This window comes from Amia ocellicauda, chromosome 20 (genome assembly GCF_036373705.1).
Source record: "Amia ocellicauda isolate fAmiCal2 chromosome 20, fAmiCal2.hap1, whole genome shotgun sequence".
In the NCBI taxonomy this organism is placed as follows: domain Eukaryota; kingdom Metazoa; phylum Chordata; class Actinopteri; order Amiiformes; family Amiidae; genus Amia; species Amia ocellicauda.
In genome coordinates, this window is record NC_089869.1 from 8991736 (window position 1) to 9013775 (window position 22040).

At 41.8% G+C, this 22040-nt stretch overlaps 1 protein-coding gene across 1 annotated transcript in view; it reads left to right on the forward strand.

Moving 5' to 3' along the window:
- Nucleotides 1-269: 269 nt before the first annotated feature.
- The window catches only part of LOC136715880 (pro-neuregulin-3, membrane-bound isoform), a 292007-nt gene continuing 270236 nt past the window's right edge, over nucleotides 270-22040 (forward strand). Inside the window, exon 1 of the mRNA XM_066693280.1 lies at nucleotides 270-2375. Within this exon, the coding sequence (XP_066549377.1) occupies nucleotides 1625-2375 (751 nt within the window). The 5' untranslated portion in view covers nucleotides 270-1624. The remainder of the gene's footprint in view (nucleotides 2376-22040) is intronic.

Genomic DNA, 22040 nt, shown 5'->3' on the forward strand with positions numbered 1-22040 from the left:
GATGCTGCCGAGCTTTCAATAGGATTCTTTCCAGCACTAGGATTGGCCTGCTCTCTCTCTTCTATCTCCTCCTCCTCTCTCTCTCTTGTGCGCTCTCTCACACACTGATGGAGGCGGAGAATAGTCTAAGGGCTGGTGGAGGGAGCAGGTGCAATCCCGCCTCTCTGTCTTTCTCTCTCTCTCTCTCTCTTGTGCGCGCAATCGCTTGCTCTCTCCCTCTGCCTCGCTCTCTCGTTCTCTCTCTCTCTTTCTCTCTCTGCCTCTCTCACTCTCTGCATCGTCAGGATTGGGCAGCAGCAGTCTCTCTGGCTGGAGTGTTTGCAGCCGCGGGATGTTGGAGCATCTGTGCACTGAGAGGAGAGGGGAGCGTACGGGGAGAAAACAAGACAGGGGAAACTGAAATAGAAGAAAGTCTACAGGAGTAACAATCCCAGGCAGGAGCCTAGGAGAACGGTGGCGATCCAGCCAAGGATTTACAGTCAGCAGCATTGGGCTATTTTCAACTGCTCTCTTTCTCTCTCTCTCTCTCTCTCCCTCTCTCTCTCTCTCTCTCGCGCTTTCTCTCTCTGTTTGTCTGTCTCTCTCCCTCTCTCTCTCCCTCTCTCTCTCCCTCTCTCTCTCTCTCGCGCTCGCAGGCTGCTCCCTCTCTCGCAGTGCTGGAATGTAGCAAGGGAGCGACAGGGTGATTTTTCCTGCAATGACAGTCACTGGACAGACAGCAGGACGTGAGCTGACAGCCCCTGAGACCTGAGCGGGAAGGCTGGGGGGAGAGAGAGCAGCACGGCGGAGGATTTAGTCCCAGCATCCGTTCCACCTAAATTGCTCAGCTTTGTTTGTTGTGTTTTTTTCCACGCTGGAGCCCCCCGTTCCTGTCATTGGAGTACAGCAGGACAGGGAACAGGCTGCATATTGCCTGGAAACTGGATTGGAGATGCTGTAGAGTGGAAGCTGGCTAGCGTTGGGGAGCCGACGGCTGCTTTTTTTAGTCGGGGAAGAATTATTGGGCAATGAGCTGAGTCAGCGCTTGAAACGGAGCTGCAGAGATCCAAGGAGCTCAGAGAGAGAGAGAGGGGATGAAGGCTCCGTTATTCTCTAGACCTGGCCAGGAATATTGAGAGAATTCAGTCTAAAAACAAAAAGGGATGGCATGATTTATTCTGTAGTGGCAATCTTGAGCTACACCGGGAGGTGCTTTCTGACTCTCCAGAGACAAGGATTTACAGCTTTTCAGCGATCACCTCTCTAGATTCTTTTGGATCAATACTTTTTTTTTTTGGTGGCTTGTAATTTTATTCCTTATACCTATTCGATGTGCCCAGGAATCCTCTACTGTTCTGTACTGTACTGTACCGCACAACACTGTCTGGACTGACTCAAACTAGACCAAAAAAACCTGTCTCGCTTTCTTCTGCATTCCCACCACTTCATCTGAACCTGTGTGTGTTTGTGCGTGTGTGAGAGAGAGAGAGCGGGCGAGAGGGGCTGTATGTGTGAGTGTGCATGTGTGAGTTTGTGCGTGTGTCTTGTTTCTCCATGCCCAGTGTTGCCTGTTGCCAGTCTGCTCTGTCTTGCCCATGCCCCCCCTCCCCCTGGCCCAGGGGTTAACCCTTGCTGAGCCAGCAGGATGAGTGAGAGCTCGGGGCCCGCTGTGTCGGGGGCAGTGATTCTGGAGGAGCCCGAGGGGGGTGGAGTTGCGGCGGGCAGAGAGCAGCCCTCTCCCCCAGAGCCCGGACCCCTGCGCTGTGGTGGCTGTGCCCTGTGGCCTCGCCAGCAGACCTGGCTGTGCGTGGTGCCCTTGTTGATCGGCTTCATCGGCCTCGGTCTCAGTCTGATGCTGCTCAAGTGGATCGTGGTGGGCTCTGTCAAGGACTATGTGCCCACCGACTTGGTGGACGCCAAGGGGATCGGGCAGGACCCCATCTTCCTCTCCAAGCCGAGCGCCTTCCCCAAGAATGCTGACGCTGCCACGGCCTCCAGCACCACCTCCACCGTGACTGGCAGAACTCGAGCCGGGACTCACACCACCACCACGGCGGCCGGCGTCCCAGGCATCGTGGGCAGCCTGACGCCACGCCCCCCCATCCGCATCAGCACCCGGATCACCACCACCACCACCACCACCCGCGGGCCCCGGGGGAGAGAGGTGACGCCCCGAGGCACCACAGTCCGCAAGGTGACGACGGGCAGCGGCAGGAATGGGCTGCCCCCCTTAGGGCCCAGCAGCACCATCGCCACCGAGGTGCCCAGCTCCACCCCCTCGCCCTCCAGCCGCTTCTACCTTCCGGCTGACTCCACGCCCAACTGGAGCCTGGACCACTTACCTTCCAAGGCCCCGCCTGCTACCCCGACTCGGCCCCACGTCCACATCAAGACACGTAAGTCCACCGATCCCGCCAAGCTGGGCAGGTTTTTGTATATACCTTTCTCAGGGTGTAATTGAATTCCCCCACTGCAATTCATGAAAATGGATCATGTAGTACCTAACAAATACAGCCTCAGGAGGTTTTTTCTTTTCTTTTTTAAATTAAATAGTGATTACATATGGTGGCACTACATCGTGCAATTAAGAGCTCTTAAAAGAAAACAATTGTGTGATATTGTATTATTGGATTAGCACCAAAAGCATAGCAGATAGATCAGAGCTCTGTTCCTTATAAATCCTTAGCAGATGCACGATCAGTGACAAGGGTACTAAACTGTAATGGCATTACATTGTAGCTGCGGAGCGAGGACATTGCTGGGTAGACACATCTGGGAGTTCTGATAAGGGGGTGTCTTTATGGTTGCTGGCAAGTCTGGCTTTCCCTTTTAAAACACACAAACAAACAAGAAATTGTAAACAGATTTGGAGCTGGGGGTGCAGGTATGTTCTGCATAACGTCTGTGTGCTGTAGACTTTCAGCTGATCAGAAATGTACATCAAAGAAATCTGTTACAAAGGCAAATCGGCAGAGAAAGCAGAATGGTGTTGTATGTTTAGACTTTTTTTTTCTTTTAATGCATCCACTAGTAGTTTATTTAAATAACCAAGAAAGAGGTCTTGTTGTTCCAGTTTGTAGCTTTTAACATCCACTCCTGTTTCTACATTTTCCTTTATTGCTGCTTCACAAATAGTTGACATGAGGTGTGTTTCTGGGGGATGTGCAAAACGGAATGTAAATTGCATGGCACTCCGTTTATGCAGTACGGGCTCAGGGAAATAATGCTTTTGTGTTTTATCAATGGGAAAAAAAAAACAAATACTATTAATTTGAAGTGCAGAATGCGACAGATATTTAAAAACAGGTCAAGGGTGCTCCTTTCGTTTCTTGCTAGGATGGAATATTTCAGCAGGCAAAGAGAAACACGCTATTAATTAGAATAAATTAAGATATTACTGCTGCAGCATATAGCAGAGAGATGGCGGGCGGATGGCAAATTGCGGGCGCAGCGGAGACGGGCAGGGAGACTAGCAGGTAGCTGTTTATTACAGCCGCAACATCGGTCGCGTCCGTGTTGCGCAGATGTCCCCAGTTCTGCGTGGATCTGCGCGGCTCCACCAATGAGATCGGTGGGATTATGCAGATCTGCGCAGAACTGCGGGAATCTGCGCTTCGAGAACGCAACCGTTAATGTACCGGCACCACGGGGGATTGGAGCGCAGAGCGGGCTGCCGTGAGCACGTCGGGCGGGACACGAAGCGGCGACATCGGTCTCTATGATCCGGGAGGAGGAGGAGGATACCGGGGATAGTCTACATTCTTCTTTATATATATAAATTATATTTTGTGCTAATTCGTTGCGTCTGATCAGTCATGACGTGAAAGGTTTCTATGCGATTCATCAGAAAGGTGTTTTTTTCTTGTTTAGTTCATAAAGCACGAAATGACGGGATTAGGTCATGCAAAACACAATGCATGTATATCAAAATGCCCTTTGAAATAGTCCAGACACATTGCCTGTAATCCACACGAGTCGCCCCGCTCTGCATCCTGATGAAATGCACATTCTCATTCGTGCCCCCCCAATATGTTAACACAGTGGCCAGCAGTCATTCAATCTGGAAAGGGATTGATTTTCAGTGTTTAAGAATATAATCCAATATTTAAAATACTGATTACAAATGGATTGGGTATGAACTTTCCGTGCACTGCTTTGACATGTGCACAGACCCTGCTCACAGAAATCCCTCACACTATTGATTGGCTGGCCAGAAGATTTTCTTGGTCTGATCAATCAATTTATCTCCAGATTGTATTTGATTGGCCGTCATACTATGCTATATTTGCACGAATTAATCATAAATACATGCATGTAAGCTAGGGGGACGGTGTTGACCCCGATTTGAAATAAAAGACCTGTGTGTACATTAAAAAGGTGTAAAAATAGGTTTGCATGTAGCCTAGGGACTGTGTGCATCTGTACACCTATGTACACACACATATCTAATGAAACTGTGTATATATATATATATATATATATATATATATATATATATATGTGTGTGTGTGTGTGTGTGTGTATACGGCTTTCTTAAGTACGTAAAGTGCGAACCATTGATATAATTACATATTGTATTGATTACTGATATCGTTGTGTGATATCGCATCAGATTAATCCGGATTGTGTTTACCGATCCCATTCATTCTGTTTTCGGAACAATGCAATCCGGCAAGCGGTGTTTATTAATGCATCACTACTGAGAATAGCAGCATCAATAAATCATGTATTTAGTTATTAATTAACCATTTGATGAATGTCACCTCACCAGCAACTGTTCCTGAAAATCCATTAAGCCGGTGTGATAGATAGCTCTTCGGAAATGTCACTTGTTTAGCTTGTACACTAATCTCACCGGCAAGCAGCGGGATAATCCTCCCTCCGCTTTCTTGCTTTTTTAATTTGTTTACCCCATTCAAAAAGTAATTTACAACCAGAGCCTATTGCATGTCAGTACACCTTCCCGTGTCACTCTTCAGCAGTTCATGTATGAATACTGTATATAATATTATTTATTTACCCAATGCATCAATATGTTCATTAACTCAGTTACCCCGCTAATGAATTAATTAGAGTGTGAAGGTCGGGTTAATTAAGAACTCTGTGCAGAGCCCCGCTGTGTTGTCACATGGCATCACTCACTATAGACAATAGACAAGCGACGTCTGTAGAGATTCATTTTTATTTGATTTTTTATGTTTTATGCGGATTGACCCCACAAACAGCTATTTCAGTACAGACCCGAAATATCAATAATATTACAATACCCTGCGCAAAATAACTCCGGGTAGCTAATAGGTGTGTAAAAACAGCCCAGCAAGCTCAGGTCGTGTTCGTGTAGAGCAGTTCTGCACGGATCTGCGCGGCTGCACCAATGGTTCTGCAAATCTGCGCTACACAAACGTGATCGTATCTCCGACGGGCGGTTGTTCTCGCAGTACAATTAGTATTAATGCCCGTCCTTTCATAGCCCACCTGCTTTCACCCCGTCTCTCATTCAAATTGAAAAGAGCTGTACTGCCATGACAAGATTGATCCAGGTTCCGGTGAAGCAATTCAAGGCAATCAGTGAATTACTTTCTACTTCCATCACTCCCTCCATCCCTGTCCTTCTCACCCCACTGCCCCACCCTGTGCCATCTTTCTTTTTCTCCAAATACTCGAAGTTTTGCATGCATTTTCTAACTTCAAAGAGTTGAATTGACTGTAAGGATGTGGTGGTGCATCATGGGAAATGAAGTGTCCAAGGTCCTCTGACAGGCCGGCGCGGGAGACAATGTAGCGAGCGTCGAGGGACAGTAAGTTGACATCTAAAATATGGTGGTATATTATTATTATTATTATTATTATTATTATTATTAATTAATTAATTTATTTATTTTCTGCTGCTATACCGCTTTAAAAAATAAATAAATGAAAGAACCTTACCAGTCCATACCAATTAGGCCTAAGCAAAGTAGTCTACTCATAGTCATAGCTACTCGAAAAGTGTCGGTAAACGTTATTTTATTTCATTATTTTTTACAGTTAATTATAACTGTCAAAGGCTGGGGTTTTGTCGATTTTAATGAACTACAGTGATTGGAGATGGTCGTTGCTTTTGTAGTTTTGCATATGGTAATTTAATGTAATTCTCACTGTATTATTTTATCAACGAACGATATAACGCACCTTTTCAAATGAGTTTTAATAATTAAAACTCAGTTAACCCTTTACACTGAAACATGTAATTAACAAATCGCCATCTTAATAAATTAATAAATAAATAAATAAATAAATAAATAAATAAATAAAATTCCTATTCCCAAGAAAGCCTAGTTAAGTCGGCAATGTTAAAGTACAATTAACCTAAAATCCGTGACTATTTAAAAAACATAATCGTGAATGTTTACATTAGATGTATTACAGGATTTTAAATATTATACCCCATATGCATTATCCATAAATGGTTTTGAATCCAAGAAATTCAAACTGCACCTTTTGTATTCCTGGTATATGCAAAAACATATTTTTAAATTCCATGTATGCCCTACTACAAAATTGAAGTATATAATCAAGAAGGATCCATTTGGGCTTCCATGCATTTCAGAAATCCGTTAGCCAACCTCCTTTGCAGATTGAAGTCTATATATGATTTAAGTGTGAGTAGTGCTAGTCTGATTCTGAAGTCTTTGCAGTACATTTTGTTGTTATTATATGAAATTGGTGCATTGGTGTGAAGTACTGCTCGGATAATTTGCATTCTTAGAAGGTATTAAAAAAAAAAAGTGCATTTCCACATCAATGTCAATAATCTACCTTGTAAAGTAACCTCAGCCAAGTGGCTTTTCAGTATCACAGAGCTATTTAAGGGGATGTCCCCAAACATCATAAGTACAGTGCTGGGTCAGATCTTCAGACATCTTTTAATGAGAGTCAAAGATCTTTTACTTCCTTAGTACTTATGTTTGGATTCATTTCTCTGCAGCTTGTGATGCTAAAGTCCAGAACCCGCAACTCGCACTCCATCCCCAAAGGTATGAAATTCAAAGACGCCTAGCCAGAGCAGACAATTGATATCTAAAAACACTAAAAACAAACCCAAACAAGATATTCCTTTTTAATTTCCCTTTGTAGTTGATATTGTTTCTACTTGATAGGCAGCTGTTGTCTACCTCTTTCTAGTCTGTACAGAGATATCACTTAAATAGTCTTTGGCCAAAGTGAAAATATATCATTCATCTGCCAAAAATCAGTCTGATGCCTTGTCTGTCTTGTATTTAAGACCCTGTGCTTGTGTGCTGTGCAGAGCAGAAGTGGTCTGTGGTCTCAAAATGAGTTGAAATTGGCATGCTAGTTAGGGTCTGCTGCCTATAGTGCTAAATAATGTGATCACCCTGACCTGCAATACTTCATCAGTCACAGGTTTCACATTCATAGTGGGTTTTGTCAACACTTAGGACCTCAGACTGCTTAAAAAATTGCTCTCTCCTGAGAGAAGACATGTGCTCTAGTTAGTCCACCTGTGGGTTTGGAATGGCACAGTCACTGGAAGGGCAAGCGCAAGTAGAAAAAATAATGAGAGAGTTCACTCCTGCGTTATCCTGGACTGGATACACAAGACGTAAGCACCGGTGTCCTGTGGACTGATATCAGATCTGTGCCACGGGCAATCTGTTGGCAGGACTCGTAATTGTATTTGTGTCGTCATGTTGAAATGAGATTGAGTTGCGAGTGCCGATTCATAAATTGGTGTTTAACCGGAGAAAAGGGAATGGTAATTCTGAATATTCTGAAATTAATATACAACTAAAATGGTCCTTGTCCATGCTGTGAACAGTATTCTTCGTGGTTAGGAATACAAATGCAATGGCACAATCCTTACCCAGTTATTTTGTTGTGCCACTTCAGGCATATACTGTAATCTAAACTGTCTGAAACCACCATTTATTACCACAGAGAGATTATTGACCACCCAGGGAAAGCAGTTTCCCCAAACGTCCTTTATTTCTCCATGTATCCTTCCACTCCACAATGTGAACAGTGTCCTGGTTATAGAATTAATCCGACCATATTTAACGATCAGTAGGACACAAAGATGAGTCGCCTGGAAAAGGTTTCCTGACCGCTCATTGAACTTCACGATGTTTGTGCCCCCGGTGACATTTTGAAAGTGTCTATTCATTGTAGAAATCCGATTAGTACTCCAACAAAGAGCTTTTGGGAGCATTAATCTTTTATTTAATGTCTAATTCATGGAGACCTTTAAAAAAAGCAGTCATTCGAAGATGAATGCCCTTGGGATTTGTTTAGGCATTATGTGTGGGAATACATGTATGTTTTTCTGAATATCGCCATGTGTCGAGAGTTGTAAAACCTCAAGAGGCTGAAACATTGTCATGAGAAAATGCTCCACAATCACCAGGCTTAACAATATATTTCTTGGCTTTGTGAATCTCAAATAGTGCAAAAACGATCTAAATAAGACTAAATCTGGGATTATATTTTAATTATTCGAACACTGTGGTTATAACAGCTTGAATGAACTATGATAGGTTGGGGGGGGAATCCTAAACCTAACTATAATTATGTATTTGCATTATTTAATTTGATTTCAACACAGCTTTTAGTATCTCTAAAGATAATGCTTCCAGAATCCTAATTTAATTCCAACCCATTTCAATAATGTTTAAAATCACTTTAATTTATCCAGATAAAAAGTCCACAAAAAAATCCTGAATTATTTATGCGCTGAAAGGGAGACACATATGATATGTAGAATAAAATGCAAATAATTAATGAAGTTCTTTTACATAAAACAAACGAAAATAAAAAAATCTAAACTTTCAGTGGAATAAAAATAGAGCACATTTCCCCCTTTTTTTTAGGTCTGAATGATGGAATATCTTTCTACATCGTTCAGATAAATTTAAAGACCTTAAGGCCCATTCCCAAGACATTTGATTCTATTTTCATGTGTACATTTTCCCATTCTGATGCTCAGTGTTGGATAGTGTTACAGACAGTGTTAACTTATTTCCCTCCCCAAGTCTCTTCTAGTGATGTCTGTAATGTGTGTGTTACGTGCATTACCTTTCTGTACTTGACTGTGCTGTATGTGTCATTATAGTTAGGCTAAATCACATGACTGTTCAGCAGTAGAATAAAACATTTGAGAAAAAAACTTAATCAAATGTGAGCATTAAAGTACAATCTGTTTACATTGTTTGTACAGATTTGATCTTTTTTCCAGTTTATCATATGATGATGATGATGGAAGTGATAATACTGTTTACAGTTTTTAATTATGAATAGTTTTACATCAAGTTGGATTAGGGATTCTTAAAAATCTTGCAACACTGCTGAATTTAGAAGTACAGTGATGTGAAGATTACCAGACAAATACCAAGTGCGATGATATCAGGATGTATTTGTTTGTTAGTGTGTTTATGTGTGCAAGTGTCCTTTAGTTTTCTAAACTTGAAATGGGGCTGTGCAGGAGTTTTGTATTAGATAACAGCACTTGGAAATTCTTAAAAACACAAATGAAAAATGGAACACGTATGCTATGTATAGGTTTTAGGTCACAAGTATGTGACGGTGCAGCTTCATTAAGGCATGCTGTAAACAGAACCAGCGTGTCCTGAATTTATGTAATAGGGTTTCCAGTACAAGCTTTCATGAGTCATCGTGGAGTATATATGTGAGGTGAACATTGTGTTGTTGTTGTTATTATTAGAGCTATTATTAATGTATTTATTTTGCACAAGGAAATGTGCTACCTGTGCTTTCATATTGACCTGGATTTGATGACCCTGGCAAATATTACACTGCAGAATTTGAATAAAAAGTCATTCTGACATTTCTCCAGTTTGTCAGTGCTAAAACGCCATTGTATGCTGTTTGGCACCTGTTTCAATAAATATGGAAAGATAAATTATTTAATGTACTGTTATGTTTTTGCAAATAAATGACTCCCAGTGGAATGCATTTTTAAACGAGATTAAGTGTGAGATCTATGTGTTTTTTAAAACCCAATGATCTGTCTCAATTATTCAGAGGTGGTTTGACTGTTTATCTTAATTATGTTCATGTTGATTTCTGTCATAACAGCTCTAGGCCAAGTTCTATAATGATGATACTTTTTGTGTTTAAATACTGACTGCCAATGGCTTCTGCAATCAAATTAGATTTTTGCATGAATTTAAATATTTATGTATTAACCTTATTGGGAAAATGTTGATATAAAAATGACTAATATTGCATTAGTGTTTTAAGCTTTCATTCATTAACAATGAATTGAAAAAAATAAAAACAATTTAGCAGCAGTATTGTATTCAAAAGAGATTTCTTAATGTTGGTATACGATAACTTGTATATGGTTTGCCAAAATGTATTAAAAGTGTTTATATCCGGTTCAGCAAAAATTGCATATTACTACCTATTACCAATTGACTGATATACTGTAGTTCTGTTTTTTTATAGCTGTGTAGATAAGACGTCTGTCCTTGAATGTGCCTGTGTGTTTAATGTCTCCTGCAGCTGCCGGGTAAAGTAGAGAGGCAGCCATTCTATTAGTGTGTAGCAAGGTCTCTGCACTAGCACCTGTGAAAGACATCAGACATGGCAGCAGCCTTTTTTAATGCATGCAGGCTTGAAAGTGAATGCATTAAGCCTGTATCTTAAACGTTTGAAAAAAATCAAGAGCTTGAAGAACAAAAGCAAAAAAAATACAGCCCCACCAATTAAGCACTCCTATAACACAGTGCTGCAGTTTAATCACCACTAGTGGGCGTTGTAGTTTGAACTCAATATCTTAACTGCAACTTGAAGGAACTTTGCGCATGTGACATGTAGATTGGACCAAAGAGGACACATTAGCCACAGCCCTGCACAGCTCACAGGGTCTGGAGTCATTTGTAAATTCGAGCCAAAATGTTCACTACTTGACTGCTTTACTTGAGTCTCGGACACCTCCAGGGTTTAGTGATGGAGGCCTAACAAGTGAGATGACCATGCTTCGCTGCTCAACTTGAATTCAAGGCTCTTCTAATGGCAGCCGGAGCATAGCTACTTCTGAAGTGGCTTCACACAGATCGCTGTTTAAAACAAATCCTTGAATTCACAAATGCCCACATCGTTTGGTTCTCATGAAAATGGATCGGCGCCTGACATTATAACACACGTGTATAACACACGTGACCACAAGGAGCTTACATAGTAGACGTGCGGAACAAAATGCAAAAAATAAATGTAAAAAGACCCATTTATATTCCAATAGGGTATTATCAGTAGCTGTAGTAAAGTGTTCCATTATTTTCTAAAGGACTGTGATGCTTATATGATTATATTTAAGCAAATACCATTTTAACCTATAGGCTGAAATTGATTTATAAATGCCCCCGACCCTCCCCCTCTCCAGTGACTGCCAGTTCGTCTTCTATAGTTTATGCCATGAGATATTTCTGTGATAATGTTATATTACAGCATTGTACTCCTGAGAAGATTTCAGTTTTATAGTATCTGATTATGGGGCTGTAAGATTTCTCTATTTAATCACATCCCGATAGACTTCCCTATTCAAATATTAATTTGCAAGCTGATAGATGGCCTTGGTATTGGATTCACATTTTCCTGCTAGCATTTTATCAGGAGGTAGGATAAGCGTTCCTGTTTGTGTGGACAGTAAAATCCCACTTATAGACCATAATCCCATTTTTGAGCCCTGTCACATTAACAGTTGATGGGTTTTTTGTTTTGTTTGATTTTTATGCAGTGCGACACCTGAATGAAATAAATCTTTCATTCAGGCAGTCTGTTAGTCTGATTGATTTTCTTAAAACATGCAGGCAATATGGCATATATGTTTCCTACAGAGAGAGTTATTTGTGTATTTATTTTTACGCTGGAAAAGGGTTTATAGACACTTGTCTTTGTTCTACATTTCATACAAAAGGCTTAAGACTGAAATTGAGGGTGGGGGTCTGTTTACACACAACTAAAATATATCAATGAGGTTTTGTGTGTGTATATATCTTTGAAAATCCAACTGCATGTTTATTGAGAATAACTTCAGTCATAGTGATCTGTTTCAGAGGTGTGAATCTGCCCTCAATCTAGGATACTGTAAGGTAAGACATGGCCGGTTTGGCTCCATCAGTTTTTGTTGCTCCAGTAAATATGCCCAGACCGGGAGTTTCCCATGATTTATGCAACGTGAGAATGAGTTATGGAGATAAGCTTCAAAGAGCCCATCTCGTTTATCCACAGGAAGGCATCTTCTGAAGCAGTGCAAACTTACAAATCCAAAATCATCATATTGGGCAGGAAATGACAACACGCTTTTCATCTACAGTGGATCACTTCACCTCTGAGGTGGAACTGAGCTCGGATTTTTGAGCAGAGGGATATCAGAAGAGAGCAAGTTTGGGTTTAGGCAGTGCTGTGGAAGGAAGAGAGGGTGCAGGAGGCTTCCAACAATAAGCTGCCAAGGGCGTATAAGCATACAACCTAATACCTGCCAGTTAAAGCTGTCTGGACATGAATGAAACGGTTCAGTAGTGGTCCTTGTGGGTGCGGAGTTGTTGTTCTGCTGTTTGTGTTTTCCCCATTGGCTCTGACTCTCAGCAGGGTAAAGGCTCCCCATGCTATTAACCAACAAGGCTGCTTTCCAACGTTTCATATGTGAGCAGTCAGCTAAATTCCTCGGTTATAATATTTATTCACCCTGGAATGTGCAGTTTAGATCTCTCTTCACAGTCGAGTGCACTTTGCTGCTATTATAACTTCTGCTGCCACACGGACGCTCAGTTACATCTCTGCAGCGACCGTCACATTACTCCTGATGTATTTAATCACAGGCCACTATGTTTGCCTTGTTGGGGATGTATTCATTGTATTCATTCTTTCAAAACAATCAAACAACAAAACACAGACACACACAAACACATTGTATATGTGTCAGTGTACGTTTGTGTCTGCACTGAACTCAAAATTAATCGGATTCCCTAAGCCAGAGCTCTCCCATGGATTTTCCCTGGAAAAGGTATCCATTCCTTGCCTTCCAAATCTCCCCAACACAAAATATAATCAGCCAACCTGCTTGCATGCCCACTATAACACTTAATCTGGGCTTCCAAGACCCCTCAGTCAGCTAATCGCAGCCTAGTTAGATTCCTGTAAAGGGATTATATTTATTCACAGCCTGTTAGCTACTGTGGATGACTAACCCGACCGCCTGCGTCTTCCATGCCAGACTCTATTTTCTTCTACTGTTTTCTTCTTTCCCCTCCTTATTAATTACTGGACATGTCACATTGGGCAATACAAAACACACACTTTAATTGAAATTGACTCCTTCTGTACACCCCTATTAATAGATTGGTTTAAGGGAGAGAGAATTGTGTAATGAAAACAAAGCCTGTAGGCGCATGAAACCATTGCTGTGGTTATTAATTTTTAGATATTAGTTATTGATTTGGGATTCCACTGTGTTTGGCCCTTTGCTCGTCAGTTTTTTGGAGGTTGACTCGGCGCTCAAGGTTGCAGTTACTGGCTATTGGTTGTGCATTTCGTCTCTCCCGTAGCTTGCTCATTATAGTGAAATAATGTTTGTAGTCTGCTTATGGCTGCTATTAATAGAGATGATTTGGCTAATGATTTCTTCTTCCTTCTCTCCTCCTTGGTGTAATCAACCCTGTTTTGATGTCCACATTGCATTGTGTTGTTTACTGTCACTTCTGGAGATTGCTTGGCTATAATACTACAATACTCGGTGGAGCGCAGTAACATATATTTATTTCATGTGTTCGTGGAGTGGGAAGTTAACAAAATGAGAGTGTTTGTTTCTCCTGTGTGTCTGTAAAAGACCGAAACCAGGCATTGTGTTTCTATTTAATTGCAGGCCATTAAGATGCTCGCTGCGCAGTGTGTTACTGATACTTGTGTTCGAGTACTATTATTGAAGTGTGATAAGTACAACACCAAGGTTTCCCAATGGGACAGGGTAGGACATAGGTATGTGTTGTGTCCTATTAGCAGTGCATTGTCACTGACACACTGGTTTTACTATACCCCGCACTAGATCTCTTCCTATACTATACAGTGCATCCGGAAAGTATTCACAGCGCTTCACTTTTTCTACATTTTGTTATGTTACAGCCTTATTCCAAAATGGATTAAATTAATATTTTTCCTCAAAATTCTACAAACAATACCCCATAATGACAATGTGAAAGAAGTTTGTTTGAAATCTTTGCAAATTTATTAAAAATAAAAAATAACAAAGCACATGTACATAAGTATTCACAGCCTTTGCCATGACACTCAAAATTGAGCTCAGGTGCATTCTGTTTCCACTGATCATCCTTGAGATGTTTCTACAACTTGATTGGAGTCCACCTGTGGTAAATTCAGTTGATTGGACATGATGTGGAAAGGCACACACCTGTCTATATAAGGTCCCACAGTTAACAGTGCATGTCAGAGCACAAACCAAGCCATGAAGTCCAAGGAATTGTCTGTAGACCTCTGAGACAGGATTGTATCAAGGCACAGATCTGGGGAAGGGTACAGAACATTTTTTGCAGCACTGAAGGTCCCAATGAGCACAGTGGCCTCCATCATCCGTAAATGGAAGAAGTTTGGAACCACCAGGACTCTTCCTAGAGCTGGCCGCGATCGGGGGAGAAGGGCCTTAGTCAGGGAGGTGACCAAGAACCCGATGGTCACTCTGACAGAGCTCCAGCGTGTCTCTGTGGAGAGAGGAGAACCTTCCAGAAGAACAACCATCTCTTTAGCACTCCACCAATCAGGTCTGTATGGTAGAGTGGCCAGACAGAAGCCACTCCTCAGTAAAAGGCACAAGACAGCCCGCCTGGAGTTTGCCAAAAGGCACCTGAAGGACTCTCAGACCATGAGAAACAAATTTCTCTGGTCTGATGAAACAAAGATTGAACTCATGTCTGGAGGAAATGAGGCACCGCTCATCACCTGACCAATACCATCCCTACAGTGAAGCATGGTGGTGGCAGCATCATGCTGTGGGGATTTTTTCAGCGGCAGGAACTGGGAGACTAACAGGATCGAGGGAAAGATGAATGCAGCAATGTACAGAGACATCCGTGATGAAAACCTGCTCCAGAGCGCAAAGGTTCATCTTCCAACAGGACAACAACCCTAAGCACACAGCCAAGATAACAAAGGAGTGGCTACAGGACAACTCTGTGAATGTCCTTGAGTGGCCCAGCCAGAGCCTTGAACCCGATTGAACATCTCTGGAGAGATCTGAAAATGGCTGTGCACCGACGCTCCCCATCCAGCCTGATGGAGCTTGAGAGGTCCTGCAAAGAAGAATGGGAGACACTGCCCAAAAATAGGTGTGCCAAGCTTTTAGCATCATACTCAAAAAGACTTGAGGCTGTAATTGGTGCCAAAGGTGCTTCAACAAAGTATTGAGCAAAGGCCGTGAATACTTATGTACATGTGCTTTTTTTGTTATTTATTTTTAATAAATTTGCAAAGATTTCAAACAAACTTCTTTCACGTTGTCATTATGAGGTATTGTTTGTAGAATTTGAGGAAAATAATGAATTTAATCAATTTTTGAATAAGGCTATAACATAACAAAATGTGGAAAAAGTGAAGCGCTGTGAGTACTTTCCGGATGCACTGTATATGGAGTATTGCACTAGTAAATGCATGCTCTTGTGGTCTGTGGGTTTTACATTCTTGTATGTCCTTTGTCTTTTTAGCACTCATCATGAATTCCTATATCACATACTTTACTACAAGCTCATGCACTATCACAGTTTTTCAATCTGTGTGTTTAGGGGCAATGTAAGTGCGTCTCTGCTGAGCTATAAAGCTGGGCTCATCTGTCTCATCCAGCCTGCTTGCCGTTTTGTATATTTACAGTGGTGATATAACCAATGCGGAAGCCCAGTGGGGTGATAAATAGTATTTTGGGCAGACTTACAAATGGAGGGCGCACTCCGGTCAATCGCCAACGGGACGGATTCAAAACAAATGCATGAATGGCCTGATTGACAGACAGATGTGTTGTTTTCCGCTCAGTTTTACTTCATTTCCACTGGGATGCACATGTCGACATTCGTGCTGTCAACATTTCCAAGCCACCTGTCAACGTTTTTTGTAAATATATGCAGATGCACCCGAGTGCTGATGGAGAAACAGGGTATTTTGCTCTTCCTCTCTTGTTGGTGGAGCGTGGAGTAAGGATTACCGACTAGGCCTTTGGAGGCTCGGTTGCCGATCGCTCTTTCCATCAGTTAGGTTGTTTTGATGAGACAAGGAAATTGTTTGCTAAGTGCATGATGACATAAGTCTTAACTTCCCCCCTGTACTTCTGCTGGCCCCCAGTATGAGCTCATCCTAAGAGTTTTCAGTGCTGGCAGTTTTGTTTTGTTGTAGTTCTTCATTCCACATTGTCTGTGATATGTAATAAAAATCGCAAAACCGCTGTCTTGACGATTGTGCCTGCCAGTTAGTCTTATTGGACTGTTCCCATTAACATGAAATTGTGTTACTTGCTGGTACAGAGCCAGGAAATAACAGAGGTTATATTATTATTATTATTATTATTATTATTATTTTTTTTTTTTTTGCATCTGCCAACATTTTCTGGGACATGTCATGCGCACTCCCACAAAATGCAAAGAATGTGTGACCTGGAACAGACCTCAATTCAGGAAATGGTAAAGTCTGATCCTCAGGAAAGTCATTAGATGCCAGTCTAATGTCACAGGCCAGTCAGGGGAATACTGTAGCTAGTGTAGACAACTTCCAACCAGCACAGGCCCAGGTGAGGGAGGGTGGGGGAGGAGAGGGGTTGTGCAGTGTCAAGAAGAACAAAGCCCAAGTGAGGTTGTCTTTTCCCTATCAAGTGCCTGTAGTGTACAACACAGCTTTGTCTGCATGACCAGTGTCTTTTTAGAGAAGGAAAAAAAGGGATTCAAATGTAATACTGAACCTCTGACTAACCACCAGCACTCACAGCTACTGAACTCATTGGAAGACATCCTGAATTATATATCAGATGTTCCAAATAATAGCTTAGGTGTGCTCTTTGCTCCCCCGATTTAATATGCAGCATCAATAATTTATCTTACAACCTTAAAACGGGAGTGTGGTGCCGAGCTGCTTGCCAGCTGAATGCAGCAGCGATACGATATGGCTTTTTAAAGCACATTTGCTGAATATTCATACATTGCATAGACAAGCAAAATACAACGACCGAAACACTAAGTAAGCCACTTTTGGTGACTTAACTCCCAGCAGCTTAAAATGCGCAGGGATAGTTTATTAATCATTTGAAAGCCTTTAATTGCTTTGATAAAAGTACAGACGGGATGAAATCAAGAGCACATATTTAATCTAGCTGTAAAAATGGTGGTTTGATATTTTATTGCCGGACACACAATCCCTGTTATCCTGTGTTTTTGATTACAATATTTAATGTAACCAAATGCAATAGCTGGGTTGAGACATAAGACAATGGGAATGGGATGAAGTGGAGTTAAACAGTGAATTATTTAATGTATTCATGCTAACCATAACGACCAAAAATCAATCTACAGGTAATGAATATAGCCTCGGTAAAAGAGAAAGCAATACCATTGTAAGGTGGTCAGGCAGCCGAATAAATTTCCACTCTGTGTTTGGATGCTGGGAAAGTTGGTTCGCTGCCAAGTAGTGAGTTGCGATAATCTACTCGTAAAACAAATCCAGTTGAAGATGTTTGAGTGACCCAGAGGTGAGTGGTTGAGCGGGAACATGCAGAATTCGGTCTGGCCCACGGCTTGCGAGTCTGTACCTCTGAGTGACTGGCGGGCTGCTTTGTGTTGCCTTGGCTCCAGACTCCCCCTTGTTAACATGTGTGGCACTAAGACGATTTCACAAGGGGATCTTTTAAATTTCCTTGCCAGTTTCTTAGCTGCTCTGAACAAACAAACACAAAGCAATAGAAGTAACAGTAGATAGCAAATTAACTGGGGTCTACAGGGGGAGGTTGGGGGGTTTATTTATTTTATTGAAAGGGAAAAAAATAACTTGTTTTTTATACAAGATGAGCCAATTCTTTGTCAGACTGAGGTCTATATGACCTCTGTGCACAGTACATCATAGGAGCTTTAGATTGTAGGTGCAAAGTGAAGGGAACATGAGATCCAAGCCACATAATGCATAGCTGCAGGACAGGAGAGCCCCTCGAAGCCCATTTAAATATATCACCACAGTCGATGGTTGGGTTGAAATGCTCATCTTTTCGGACTGCATTCACAGATCCTGCGCACCGCCTCCCATGCTTCTGATGGCCTGTATACATTCACTGCCTTCTATACAGACCGCTGTTCATCCCTACCTGCCTCCTGAACCTGTCTTGTTTATGCGCACTGCTGTCATTGTGATCTTTGCATTTTGCTTTGCGTTTGAGTCCTTGTCATGCCATATGCCTCTTTGTGTTGTGATTGACACACCTGTGTACTCGACCGTAATGGCGTATTGTTTAGTGCTTCTATTAAACTCTTGTAAAAGTCACCTTAGTTATATCTGTATAAATAAATACTACTACTACTACAAAACAATACTCTTCATAAAAATGAAGATCATAATGACAATGATGATAATGGAAATAAATCGGTGTTCTCTATGTACAGACTGAGGGATTGGGAAGAAAAATGGGCAAAGTAACCAGCACAGTTGAAATAGAGATTGGGAGCAATGCAGTGTGTGGGTAGACTGATGCTGTCTTTTGTGGCAAATTAGTTTCTCCTAGTCTTGGCTGCAAAGACTGATCAGTGGCTTAGAATATGTGAATATTAATGAGATGCATACATTCCTTGTGTCTGATTTTCACATTCCTCTGATCCACTCCCAATTAAAATACAGTAGAAAACAAACAAAACTAAACTCTAGGAGCTTAGGGGCCAAGGCCATTAAGGGAAAGTAATTCCCTCTTGGATCACTCTATCACTCCTTTCCGGCTCTCTGCCTCACCCGTTTCTGGTACACAAACCCGTCGGAGTCTCTGCTGAGCCCTCTAACGCTCATTAATTCATACATACCCCGAGGCAAACCCATTCCCTGCACCTATTAACCTTTGTGCAAAATGTTTCCTGCCAAACACCTCATTTAATTCCGTTTCCCTCCTTTGCAAGAAGTTCAATTTTTTTTGGGGGGGGGGGGGGTGGTACTTAAGCCAACATGATGTATTGCTCCAGATTCTGGTTGTGTCATACTTGTAATTGCCCCGCTAATTATCTCTTCAGTACCTGGGGGGGAGAGAGAAAAAAAAAAAAGTTTTGTGCATCTGCATATCGCTGTGTATGCATTTTCCTGTAATAGTATTGTGTCAGAGGGTAGTAAGGTAGCCATAATGACATAGACTGCTTACATTCAAGGCAGAAACAGCCCACCTTTATTATATTCTGCAGATAGCACCTCAGGCCGTGTTAATTAAATGGATATATTTGCTCTGTTATGAGATACAGATCTGTTCTCATTTCCAAGCTTCTCCTGAGAGACTAGAGTCAAACATTGGAGTCTCCTGACTTGAACTTGCAGAGTCGAACTAGATGCATAGATTGCTGCGGCACACAAAGCTTTGCATGCCATTAAATATTTGTGGATGTCATTGGCATTTCGCATGCTGTACATATGCTGAGACCTGTTTATAATCAAATAATGTCATACAAACGGCAGGCGGAAGATGCCTCATAATTGATTGAGAGGAAATGTGTTGAGTCGATAAGAATAATTTACTTAGTATTCGTTTGTTTGTTTGTTTTTCAAGATTTTCCAACACTTTTCTCAACAACTTTTCTTTCCACGGTAGTACTATTGTTAGTACTGTACCTTGTTTTCAGTGGGATTACAATTATATTACTTGTTTATTTTACACAGTCAGTGGCCGCATTAATCTGCAGTTAACTTGTTTTCCCCAGACCCAAAGAGCTGGGGTTTTATTATGGGAAGGAGCACAAGGGTAACGAGAATTGTGGCTTCACTTCAGTGTTTGAGAGCGCATTACAAACCATTTCCTGCAGACCCAAGATGTACTGATGGGCTTTGGTGATTAATATCTGCTGTCAGTATATGCCATACACCACAGGCTGTGGAGACAGAAACTATAGACTGATAAAGAAGTGAATCAAATCCATCTCGGATATAGTTAATGCGTGCATAGAATACATAAAATGTATTTGTGACCAGAGATGTACGTCTCATGGTATACACACAGTATGTTTGCCCACAGTAAACTCTTGTATTGTGTATATCTACAGAAACAAATGGCAGTATATTTTTACGAGCCATCTGTAGAAAGACGTAATTTGAATATGTGGCCTATATTATTGTAGACACATTTGCATACTTGCATGCACTTGTGATTGTGCACAGTGTGCATTTTGTGAGCACGTGGACATTTCTGATGGTGATTGTGTAGTTCTGGCAGCCAATCCTATGCACAGTACCCCGTGTTGTGTACTCTACGTGTCTGTTTGCATGCAGTGTGATAGATGACCCTTATGTGCCTGAGTGGGTCCAGGGCAGAGAAGGAGCTTGATTACTGGTGGTGGGGAGGTGGGGACCTGGGGGGCAATCAGTCACCTAATAAAAGACAAATTCTATACAAATCAAAGTGACTAACTGCAGTAAAGCAGGGGATCCCTCTTGGTCGTGAGCAGAGGCAGATCAGCTTTTAAATTTTTTTTCAGTGTCTTGGGTCAGAGCTGAGAGCAGAGCAGAGACTGGGGAGGCTGGGGCCGGATTGACTCGGTGCAGCAATTGTGCTGAGCAGTTGATAGAGGCTGAAGGGGTGGGGGGTGCACAGATTGATATCTGGGAGATTGATGGAGAGAACAGGACAAGAAAGATCTGTGCCCATTGCTCTCGGTCTAGTGATGACATGGTGTTGTCTATGTAAGGTTCTCTACATAGCATTTCCAAGATGCCCAGTGCAATCTCTATTACCAAATTAAAAAAGGAATGCATCATTGAGTTGTGTTTTGAACCCCACAGAAAATGTGTTTCAATAATATATGCTCACATGGGTTGTACAAAGAGAGAGAGAGAGAAATGCATCATTTTGGAACTGCAACTTTTTCCTAAGATATGAACAGACGCACGGCTGTGACAAGTTTGTCACTTTTGATCACATCATCAATGATCTCTCATGTGTGTTCCTTTCCCATGAACTGCCCAGTCAGCCACCGGAAAGATCAATGCGGTAAATTGATAAAAAGCAATTTTCATGAGCTGAGTGGCAAAATTGCTTAGGAATTGCAAAGCAAGACTAAACAAGAAAACAACTGTAATCTAATCATGAAAGATTGTTGCAACATCTGTTAATTAAGTAGCATCACCTTTTTTCCATTATTTAAAATGAAAACATCTGCCTTTTCTAACTAGAAAAAAGATTGATTAAAGTTCATGAGTGCCTGAATGAAAATGGCAGCGGGCTCGATAAACTGGGAACGTTTCTGCTCACAATCGTTGTACCTGAGTCCATTCAATTGTGGTCATGACAACTGAAGAAATAAGACATGCCTCTCTCTCACTCTTTACTCCTGACTCTTTACCCCTCTCTCATTGCCCCTGATGTAACCCATCATTGTCTCCAGTGCTTTCTGGCTGCATATTTGGGAATTGCCAGGAATTGACACAAGGCCAATTTAAAGCCCCCAGTTGGAAGTTTGAGCCCTATACTCTAGACTGGTCCGTTGGCACAGTCAACAAGCCAACGTGCATGTGGCAGAGTGCTACTTAGGATGGTTGGGCCTCAGTCGACCAAAGTTTCCTCAGCACATGACACCGAATGTACTCCTCTAGTTTACTGGATGCCAAAGAGGCCATAGTGACATTGGAAGGCTGTAAATACAGAAAAAAGGGAAACAAACAAAAATTATATCCATGATTCCAGGCACCTACAAAGGATGATGAATGAGTTATGAGCCAGCTACTCTGACAGTCAAGAGTGTCCACCTTAATGTGAACTTTGTTGAGCTCTTACTGGTTGCTTCTGAGAGCCTTTCTTATTGCTTTTGTAATTTTATTAATTAATCTGT